Here is an 11,930-nt window from a genome sequence, read left to right as displayed (position 1 = left end):
TAAGACAAACTAAAGGGGGTGGGGCTCCCACAACAAACATAAAACAAGCCTCTGCATCTATTTATGCTCCCTAATAACAAAAACACACCAACTAGAATGGGGCAAAGAACATAAAAAGTTATGTAAAAAAAAATTCTTTAAAAAAATATACCAGTTACAAAAATATTAAAGTTAGTGTTGTTCTGCAAAGTAATTCCCTGTAGGAGGCCACGCATTCAACATAACCTAGTGTGAGGAAAGTCCAGAACCCAGGTCATGCTCCAGCTGGGCTACTCTTGTACCTGCCCCCAGGCCAATAACCAACTATCGCCAGGAATAACAGATTTTAGCAACAGGAAATGCAAAGTTGGTGGGAACCAAAGCTAAGAGGAAGAGGAAAAACTGGGCAGGGGAAATTGCTTAAGAATTTATGTCTTAGAAATTGTGCAAAGTAGAGGGAAACACTAGTAAAATCGCTGATTTCTCCACCTTTTTTCTCCACAATTACCTGGTGAGGTCTGACAGTAGCCAAGAGTGAACCTCTTAAAATCACCATGTTAACTTACCATTTCAAAAACCTCCCATCCACCACACCCACACTGATGTTTGGTTCCATGCTGATGAGTAAATCTAAGTCCCCATTGTTCCTGGATTTCTAACACCACCGCCCCTCCCCACACACCACCCCCCCAAACCTTAGGCCAATCTCCTAGATGTTATCGAAACATGCAAACAGCTGTAGTATAGTACCAACCTGAGTAAAAATATGTTATGTGGCCTTGGTTACAATGGAACCTCTCTAAACCAGTTTCATCTAGAAAAATACATTTCACATGGAGTTGTAATTGTTACCACATATGGCTGTCTAGATGTCTAGAATGGTTCTCCTTCCCTGTCTCACTTCCTTGAACCTTTCTCTAAAACCATCTGCACTTGTAAAGAATCTGACTTTAAAGTGGCTGATTTTAGTACGGGTCCAAATATCACTGAAGGCAATCTGAAAGTTAACTTTGGCCAATGACGTTACTAGAATAAACCTATAGCCTCCCAAAGTAACTTTGGAGAAGCATATTAAAAGTTCTGTATTTTCTTCATTACTTCTCATTACTGCATAGTTACTTGGGCTTCACAATTAAGCATCTGAATGCTAAGTTCATGTAGACCATAGTCCTGAATACAACTAGAAATAGCCCTTAAACTGAATGCTGAAATTGGTCAGAGGCTGTGGCAAGTACAGCTGATCCTCATTATTTGCAGATTGTGTATTTGCAAATTCACCTACTCCCTTAAATTTACTTCTAACCCCCAAATCAATACTTGCGGTAACTTTGTAGTCATTCATGGAACTGTGCAGAGCAGCAAAAAAAACCTGAGTTGCCCAATGTGTATGTTCCCAGCTGCAACGAGCAAGGTCATGTTCTGCCTTCTTGTTTCAGCTCATATTATAAACAAGCATCCTTTTCGTGGTTCATATTATGGTCACATTTTTTGTTGTTGGTGGTGACTTCACTGCTTAAAATGGCCCCCACACCTGTGTAGTGCTGAAGTTCTATCTGGTGTTCCTAAGCACAATGCTGTGATGTGCTTTATAGACAATATTCCTATTAGATAAGCAGGAGTTATAGTGCTATTGGCTGGGAGTTCAAGGTTAATGAATAAACAATATGTTAAATGAGGTGATTTAAATAGAAACACACATGTAAAATAAGATCATGTATTGACCTGTTGACAAAAATGTGGCCATTAGTTCCCAAGCACCTAACCCTGTATTCCCTGAGAAGCAGTATTTCCTATTTGCCAACTCAGTGTTTGCTGGCAATGAACTACTGTGAATAATGAGAATCAACAGTATATTCATATGTGTAACAGTGCTTTTCAATGTATTGGATTTGACAAGGTATGATATTGGTTACTGCTCTCGGTGGGCTAAGATCTACCGTGTCTTTTTATACATTCTCTGTTCAAGGGAAAATTTTTGTTAGCTCAACTTATAGGACCATCCAGTTTTGTTCTGTATTTACCAACCCTCTTTTCTTTCTTTGATTTCCCAAGCAGTAGGTAGCTTCATTCTATATGAGATTATACATTTATAAATTGACATTCAGTAATGTATCAGTCTTTTGTGAGTCTGGAGAAAAAATTGCCAAGGTTTGCCAAGTATCTCATGGACACAGATGAGTCCAGCATCAAAGTTCTACATTACAGAAGAGAACAGGCACTGGAACAAGGCAGCTAACAGCAGCACAACTACCCAGGCTCAAATGAAACCAATAGTTTTCAGCAGTGTAATTTCAAATCCAAATATAGGAGTGAGGCCTCCCAGAAAACTCCTTTCCATCTGGCTGAGAAACCTTTACCCTAGGATACCACGGGCAGATTTCAGCAGCACGTGACAAAATAAGACACAATTCAAGCAAATATCCTGAAGGAGGTTAAGGGAGTAAGGTCTCTGCAGCACTTGGCAAGGAGGGCTGACTTCCTCCCGATTATACAACTAAGCAAGGGCTTTAGATAGCCAAAAGATTAGTTAAGTTTTTACAAAAGTCTATATGGGCTAGGGAAGTGGATGGGATAGGCTAGGGGCAGGCTGACAGTTAATAAGTTAAAGGCAAAGGCAAGAATGTTTGAATCTGTTTGTGCTACAAGTACAGAGTATAGTACAACAAATATTCCCTCAAAAGGTGGGACTTTAACTGGCCTTAGATGGAGTGTGAACCACTGAAACTCCTCTGGTTCTTAGGAACCAGGATAAAAGCCTTCCCCTCATGTCTGTAGCTAAGTCCAATTTGCAAGGAAGTAAAGTTGCATTTAGAGTTAAGTCAATGTGAAATACCACCCAAGTTCAAGGTACAGGGATTCTTTCATTTCTACTTCTTGTCTAGTGACTAGAACCATACTTGGGCCTTGCTTTCTCAATGTCAGACAGAGAAGATAACTAGAAATGGAAAACCAAAGCAAAATCTTTGAACCACCCGCAGCCTCTGAGTGAGGAGCAATGTTATCCACAGGGACATTGCTCAAACTAAAAAAAAAAAAGGAAAAAAAAAGCGCTGTTCTTTCCAAGTTTTTGGATAATCACTGAATCTGTAATAGTTCAGAAACCCTGAACATCCTCATCAATTAAGACCAAGCACAGTTCTCTTACTTGAGAACAAAAACTGAAGACATGGATCGAAAAGGAAAGACTCAGACAATTTAAGAACAAAACAGGTATATTTCTATTGGACTACCTGATACAGAGGATAGTGTGGTATGAATGGATAGTATGAATGACACATAATACAAATATATTTTATTTGAAATAAACAAAAATGCTTACACAGTTCAACTGGTCACTTGGAAACAAACTTGCTTGACTGTATTACTGAGCAAAAACAAAGCTGAAGCACAAACACCCTTCTTTTTTGACATGTATTTGGATAGGTAGGAAGACACTACTTGGTTTTTTAAAAACTGACCTTCCCTTAAGGCCTGGTCATAGAAGTGTAAACAATGTAAATGAATCCACCATTACCAGCTGTCATATCATATCTATGTCACCTGTGTATTCTGAGATCATACATATACCTGCCAATATACCTGGGAAGGGTTGTTGAATCACAGTTACATTTAAGTTCTTGGCAGGCAGGACTGAGGAAAAGTAATTTGGAACAAGTTTTACATCCTATTTAGAACAAATCACTAGTATTCCCTTAAATAACAGGTTACAATAGAAAGATACTGCCTGGAACATATCCTTTTCACTTTGGTTCATTTTTTGTGTTTGTGATTTACATAGTTGTTTGAATCATCTGCTTATAGTATAATCCTGCCACAAAGTATTAAAGCACAAGATACTATTATTCCTTCAACATCTGCATTTTTCAAGTTTTATACTCTACTACATCCCTAGTACGTCAGCAGTTCTTGAATAATAAAAAATAATAATAAATGGGTAAAACTCTTCTAAAAATGCAGATGTCTATAACTATAACGGTACTAGATGGGAAGGAGACAATGAGGGAAGAGGAAAAAAGCAAACACGTTCATGTGCAGGGAATGTGGTTCAAGTCTTTGGATTTAAAAACAACTTCCCCAGAGAAGCTGGCTATAATGGAATTTCCAGAAAACTTCCTTTGCCCCCACAAAAGGACCTGAAAAGCCCAATCCAAACTTTTGAACACTACAGTTATGAGATGTTATAAATGATAATCAAAGCAGTCAGAGGGAGAAGGATGAATGTGTCTTCCATTCAACTAGTTTGTAGCATAGCCTCTTTACCTGTTGGTGGATCAGTAAAAACCACTAAAGTACCAGAAGTGCTTTGAAGGATAGGGGTAGAAAAGTACTGGGCATATTACCTGTCTGTATCAATAACAGGGCTTCATGGCTAGGAAAATTTTCTAAACAGTAAAATGACTCCAGGATAGATCTCTCTCCATCATTAAATGTGGCAGAATTAAAAAAAAAAAAAAAAAAATTTACAAGTAGAGATAGTGAAAACAGAAAATTACAAGGCAGAGAACACAAAAGAATCAAGATGATGCTATAGGTTCAACAGTATTCCATGAGGCTAGAAAACCTGTTAACTTTGAAAGCCCTAGCAAAATATCACTCTTGTTTATAAATCACTTATTTATCATATGACCGCATGTTGAATCCTTTCTTTCCACATACTGAAGAATCCTACATTCAGCCTTTAAGCATTTTGCATTTCTTTGCCAATCTTGTAGCTGAGTATCTTGTTCCAGTCGATTTTGGTGCGGGTAACCGGAAGCTGCCGGCGCAAGGCCTTGAATGTGGTGTCTGACATTGTTTGATAGTTTTCACTAATTGCTGTCTGCAACAGATAATTGAAGATAAGTTGCTTGAACAGAAATGGATAGTTGTGATTAGGAAAGTAACTCTGTAGTCAAAGGGCATGTTTGAGTCTTCTAAGAAGGACAACAGGATATAATATTCCTAGTAAGCTCCTCTCCCATCTCTGAAGTAAGTTAAGAAGCCCACTTATATTATTTCTAAAACTAGAGCTATAATCTCTTCCAGTGTCAAAACCTTGACAGTAAGCACAATGCCAAGTTGCAAGGTCTGCAGCTTCCACACTTAGTTACACTGAACAACACATATATTTATGTTGAAAGGACAAAGAAAAGTTCTAACAAAATGTGTTAACAGCAAAATAATAATGTTCTAGAGATCTAGAGAAATTAGTTCCAAATCTTCTTACCTGATACTCATTTTCTGCATGCTCTATGATTTTAATAAACTCCTTGGCAGTTTGGACTTCATTCTAACAGAGGAAAAGGGGAAATAGGAATTTTTAAAAAAGTATAAACAATAAATAAAAACATACTGAAAAGATCATCTTGACTAACATTTGTATAACAACTTACAGTTTATCAAGTGTTCCCATGCACATCACCTTCTTTGATTCTCCCAACAGCCCTGTGAGGTTGATCTGTTATCATTACCTCCATTTTCCAGATGAGAAAACAGAATCCTCATAAGTGACTAGACCAAAATTACACACTTCTTGAAAGATGGGATCTGAATCCAAGTCTTCTGCCAAAAGACCCCACGCTCTTTTCAATCTACCACAGTATGCCCCAAAGACATCATCACGACATCTTGAAATGTTTATGCCTTGAAAATATCTCTGGTTTAAGATGATATACACAATGCCCTCACCAATATCAGCCACATATGTTAAACTCATATACTCCTCTATCTGCCACTTGTGATGTTAAATCAACCAATACATTTTGCTTTACATGATTCAGGTACCATATTAACTAAACGTATCCTTTTCACTGTGGTTCATTTCTCATCCTCTCTCTTCCTTTCATCATTAGGTACAACAAAAATATAGGTAAAAGCTAAGATTTACTGCCTAGGGCAGCAGTTCCCAGACTCTTTCAAATGGTAAAAACTATCTTGTTTTCACAGCAATGCTAAGACAAGTCATTTGCTTTCCCACTCACACTCTCAAGTGTGCATAATGCAGGTCCACAGAAGCTACAAGATGTGTGATGGCTTCATCACTCTGACGGCTAATGGAATGTGTGGGCACATATGGGAATCCAGTGGTCTTTTATTAAGTCAGACACTATACAATTTGTAAAACTGTAAGTGAATGCCATTCTTTGCACTAATTTTTTTTTTTGGTTTGGAAAATATAGTTCTTTTTCCATGAAAATGCTATTTAGGCCAGCAAGTAATGGGTTTGTTACTGTTATTTTAAATTAACAAATATATTTAACATTTCTCAGTTTTAATTTCTAATAAAGTAAATGTAGATACAACATACATAAACAAAGCTAGCTAGTTTGTTTGTTTTTATGATTTTTTTTTATTAGAAGGTCCACACCCAATGTGGGGCTTGAACTCACAACCCCAAGATCAGGCATCACATGCCATACTAAGCCAGCCAGGCACCTCAAACAAAAGCTATCTGAAGGTGCTCAATAATTTCTAGGAATAAAAAGGAGCACTGAGAATGCAAAAAAATTATGTCCCTTCTTTCCAGGTATAGAACACCATATATATATATATATATATATATATATATATATATATATATATACACACACACACACACATATAGTATTATTGTCTGAACAAATTTTATATATATATGTGTATGTGTATATATATAAATATACACAAATATATAATATCTATTTTTTTAATGTTTATACTTTTGAGAGAGAGAGCAAAAGAGGTGGGGGGAAGGGGCAGAGAGATAGGGAGACACAAAATCTGAAGCAGGCTCCAGACTCCTGGAGCTGTCACCACAGAGCCTGACGTGGGGCTCGAACTCACGAACCTGGAGATCATGGCCTGAGCCAAAGTCGGATGCTTAACTGACTGAGCCAACCAGGCACTCCAGAACAACACGTTTTAGTTGAATATTCCTAAAAATGTTTGGCTTCTCTAGTGATATAAATGTAGCCCTATAAGATTTGTTGGCAAACTTTCCTTCCTCATAGTATTTACTGACTGAAGATATTGCTGTCCTTGAGTAAATCTCACAATTGAGAAACAGAGAAAGTGAAAGATGTTTGAATAAAGCCATTATCACTATTTGGCATTATATCATGTTATGTTACACTGTGTTTTATATTATGTAATTATATACTCTATTACATTTAGTCAAAGACTGTGAACTAATATAGCTGGTTGATTACATGCTTTTATAAGCTGCCAAAATCAAAGCACTGAAAACAAACTGAATTTCTAGTGGCAGAATCAGTAGTCAGGATCAAAATAAAAATTTTTTTTATTGTGCTGTTTTAAAAAAAATTTTTTTTTGATGTTTGTTTATTTTTGAGAGAGGGAGACAGAGCATAAGTGGGGGAGAGCAGAGAGAGAGGGAGACACAGAATCTGAAGTAGGCTCCAGGCTCTGAGCTCTCAGCACAGAACCAGATATGGGGCTTGAACTCAGGAACCATGAGATCATGACCTGAACTGAAGTCAGACACATAACCAACTGAGCCACCCAGGTATCTCAGGATCAAAATCAATTTTTTAAAGAAAAGACACAAGTGAGACATATTAAATACTCCACACTCACCGAAACAGTTACTGAATCCTGTACATCTTTATGACTAACCAACTGAACATTGCCATCTTCATAATAGTGAACCTGTGTGAGACAATGGTTGAGCAAGTTTATGTGTAGTTCATATAAAAACCCACTGCTAAGGTACATATCCATGCCTTAAGCCACTCCCAATCTTTTTTTTTTTTTTTACGTCATCACCAATCTTTACCAACACCGAAAAAAATATTAGTATGATCAATTGTAACTTACAATGGTGCTTAAAATTCACAGAACACTAAATTTTAAGAATTCTCACTTTTTTTTTTAAGCAGGGGAAACTGGTTATTAAGTTCAACAAATATTTATTTTGTGCTTATTGCATTCCAGGCATTGTGCTAAGTATTGTAAATACAAAGATCTTAAATAAGATTCCACTCTTAGCAATATTAAAAGATTAAAAGAATTCAAATAAAATCACTGGACATTAGTTTTTCTCTGTGAAAACCAAGGAATTTTAATGGATCCTAATTCCTTACACATCTCTCCATATATATAATCATCAATACTGGTAAGCAGATCTGACCAAGTGCAGGAAAAACTGACTTGACAGTTAAAGACAAATTGAAAAAACAAATATCCTACTAGTAAATTAGCTTACAAAAAAGCAAGACAAAAGCAGTTCTGAGGATATAAGGTAAAGTGGGGTGCTACAATTATGAGACCAATTAGCAAGAAGGAGGGATACATAAGAGCCAGACTAAGCAAAGACATGTTAAGACTCAGGAAGTTTTGGCAACTTACAAGATAGCTCCAGTCACCTTAACAAGGCTACAAACTGGTCATATAAAATAGGATGAGGGTTTCCTTTTGTTAAGTGCATCTGAACAAGGTTTTGAAAATAGGAGTTGTCACCTAAATGGACAAGTAGAGAAGGGCATCTAGCAAGGGGATAAGAGAAGTACAAGAGAATGGTTTAGGAAAGAACAAAGAACTCACTGCAAATGAGTTAAGTGTGGAGGGGAATGTGGCAAGAGACAGTGCTATGAAGCCAGCTGGAGAGAGACTGTGAAGCAAACTGCCTTATAAACCATGTTAAGAGTCCAGACTTTATCCTATTTAAAGGTGACTGGGACTCAGGGAAAAGGAAATGTTTTAAAAAGATTACCATTTGTGCTACGAAGAAAATAAAGCGGAGGGAGCCGAAACTGGGGGCATAATGCTAGAACAGTAGTCCAGGTACTGCCTGTTTCCTTCATCTAGTCCAGGTTACCAGGAGCTATTTTTGTTTTGCTTTGTTTTTGTTTTTAAAGATTTTATTTACTTTTTTAAGTAATCTCTACACCCAACATGGGACTTGAACCCATGTTCAGGAGTCCCCAAGATCAAGAGTCGCATGCACTACCTACTGAGCCAGCCAGGCACCCATAACAGGAGATAATGTGGATAAAAAGGAATGTTTTTAGAGATAAAGCAGAAGTAAAGAAGAAAGGAACTATATACCCTGCACTACTATGACTATTATTTATTGAGTCCTTACTTCATGTTAAACACTATGCTAAATGTTTTAGTTATTACTTACATTATCTTATTCAATCTTTACAAAAACTCTGAAATAGGGACCATTGTTATTCCTATTTTACAGATGAGAAAACTGAAGCTTGAGGCAGTTTGTTTTTTTTTTATACATACCAGAAACTTATTACTCATAGTTCTAGGGATGGAAAGTCTGATACCAAAGTGCCAGCATGATCAGGTGGTTCATTGCAGGCTTCTTTTCTCTGTATCTCTACATGATGGAAGGGGCTAGGGATCTTTCTGGAACTTCTTTTATAAGGCACCATTCCTACTGATGAGGTTTCTACCCTCATGACTTGAGCACCTCCCAAAGATCCCACCTACTAATATCATCATCTGTAGGGGTTATAATTTCAACATAATGAATTGTAGGGAAACACAAACATTCAGAACATAGCAGACTGGAAAGAAAAAAATAGATTATTATTATTTAAAAAACCTTTTTTTTTTTAACGTTTATTTTTGAGACAGAGAGAGACAGAGCATGAATGGGGGAGGGTCAGAGAGAGGGAGACACAGAATCTGAAACAGAATCTGAAAACGCGGGGCTCGAACTCATGGACCGCGAGATCATGACCTGAGCCAAAGTCGGCTGCTTAACCGACTGAGCCACACAGGTGCCCCGATTATTATTATTTTTAGAAGAAGATTTTTTTTTTAAAGTCACAAAGGAATTTTATACAATTAAAATATTACATAGACTGATGGGATTTACTGAATAACTAACAGATCCATAAAGGAAAGCAAGTCTGAAAGATGAAATCCAGTAGCACCTAGAGTATCTCTAAAAGTAAAACTTCTGTTTCCTTCTTTCCTAATATATATATTTTTCAATCTGAAAGAATGTCTTTATTTTTTGTAATTAATTAGTTTTTTTAACTTGTTTTATTTTTTATTTTTTTAAATTTACATCCAAATTAGTTAGCATATAGTGCAACAATGATTTCAGGAGTAGATTCCTTAATGCCCCTTACCCATTTAGTCCATCCCCACTCCCACAACCCCTCCAGCAACCCTCAGTTTGTTCTCCATATTTATGAGTCTCTTCTGCTTTGTCCCCCTCCCTGTTTTTTTATTATTTTTGTTTCCCTTCCCTTATGTTCATCTGTTTTGTCTCTTAAAGTCTTCATATGAGTGAAGTCATATGATTTTTGTCTTTCTCTGACTAATTTCACTTAGCATAATACCCTCCAGTTCCATCCACGCAGTTGCAAATGGCAAGATTTCATTCATTTTGATTGCCGAGTAATACTCCATTGTATATATATATACACCACATCTTTATCCATTCATCCATCGATGGGACATTAGGGCTCTTTCCATAATTTGGCTATTGTTGATAGTGCTGCTATAAACACGGGGGTGGCATGTGTCCCTTCGAAACAGCACACCTGTATCCCTTGGATAAATGCCTAGTAGTGCAATTGCTGCATCGTAGGGTAGTTTTATTTTTAGTTTTTTGAGGAACCTCCATACTGTTTTCCAGAGTGGCTGCACCAGCTTGCATTCCCATTGAGGCAGTTTAATAACTTATCCATGTTCACATATCTAGTAAAAAAAGGAGCTAGAATATGAATTAGGTCGAATTCCAGAACTAAAACCATATCTAACATGCCTAATACCTCCCACTGTTAAGTTTTGTCAAAAAATTAGAAATTCCCTCATCCAGGGAGAAATAAAGTGTCTCATTAGGGACTTAACTCTTCTAAAATATCATTAGAGGGGGATTAAAACAGCCAAGCCTTCATCGAGGCAGAAACCATGATCCTATTAGCAACAAAAGGCCTTCCCTGGGCAACATGAATCGACTACAGAAACTTGTTTAAGGGAACAAAAATAGCTGGCTCTGTCCAGATGGGCAAGAGAAACCACAGACTTTCCATACCCTCTCCAAACCCTTAAATTTCATCTTTTGGCTTTCTAAAGGAGGTTGAAGAGAAAAAGACAATTTAAGAATACACTGGAGAAGCAGGGAGTTGATAAATGCCTATAATACCTACACACAAGAATCACAACAGCAAAGATCTGAGGAAAAAAAGACCTGGCTAATAATGACATATAAAGGTTAAAGTTCCAATAGACAAGTGAGATAGGGAAACTGAAGGGATTCCATTCTTGAAAGGCTCCATTTCTGCTGTTTCTTTAAGTTCCACTCACTCATGTTCTGTATTTTGCATCTGAGTAAACCAAAGAAGCTTTGTTCCCACTCCAAGGGGGAAACAAGACAGTTAATCATTCTCTAAGTTTCATCCTAGGCCCCCAAACAGCTGCTAACATCTAAGAAGAATTAGATCCCCAGCATGTTCCAGAACATTACCTTTGAACAAACTCTGGTCAACAGTGGCATCAATACACTCTTACCTTCGGTGATTTATGGACTAACACCTATTGTTCACCTGGCACTCACCTTTGATTGGACCCTACCCTGGATTCCTGATGGAACATGTACCCTGGAACATGATCCCTTTCCAATATAAATCCCTAACCCCAAGTGATAGGGAGACTCACTTTTCCTTTTGAGTCTCCCAGACATTCCATCTGCTATACTGTATCACTTATGTCATTCAATAAACTCTGCTCTCACTTTCCCCTGGCTAGAGTTTGATTTCTGTCCTATGTGAAGCCAAGAACTCTCTTGGTCCTGTGGGACCCCCTCAGGGTCTTTAGTTCTGGCCTGCCCACAATACCTGGACAAGGATGTTCAAAACACAAGTGGGTCACACCCAAACACTATTTTGTTTGATCATTTTAAACTAAGAAACTGAAAAGTCCAGAGGCTGAAAAGAACACTAGGAAGAGCAGTGAATACGAACAAGATGGGGGATATTCAAAAAACAGAGCTCTATGGGGAG

At 37.4% G+C, this 11,930-nt stretch overlaps 1 protein-coding gene across 2 annotated transcripts in view; it reads right to left on the bottom strand.

The window, feature by feature from the left end:
* Positions 1-3,173: 3,173 nt before the first annotated feature.
* CAPZA1 (capping actin protein of muscle Z-line subunit alpha 1) overlaps positions 3,174-11,930 on the bottom strand; it is a 50,104-nt gene continuing 41,347 nt past the window's right edge. For both annotated transcript variants that reach the window (XM_025912631.2, XM_086717855.1), the window contains exons 8-10: positions 7,534-7,605; positions 5,186-5,248; positions 3,174-4,798 (exon numbers count right to left, since the gene is read on the bottom strand). In XM_025912631.2, coding sequence (XP_025768416.1) covers positions 4,658-4,798; positions 5,186-5,248; positions 7,534-7,605 — 276 coding nt within the window. In that variant the 3' untranslated portion in view covers positions 3,174-4,657. The remainder of the gene's footprint in view (positions 4,799-5,185; positions 5,249-7,533; positions 7,606-11,930) is intronic.

Source organism: Puma concolor, chromosome C1, assembly GCF_028749965.1.
Source record: "Puma concolor isolate L17-30 chromosome C1, mPumCon1.1.hap2, whole genome shotgun sequence".
NCBI classification, from domain to species: domain Eukaryota; kingdom Metazoa; phylum Chordata; class Mammalia; order Carnivora; family Felidae; genus Puma; species Puma concolor.
Note: the sequence above shows the minus strand (reverse complement) of the source record. Positions and strands in the feature narration are given on the sequence as shown.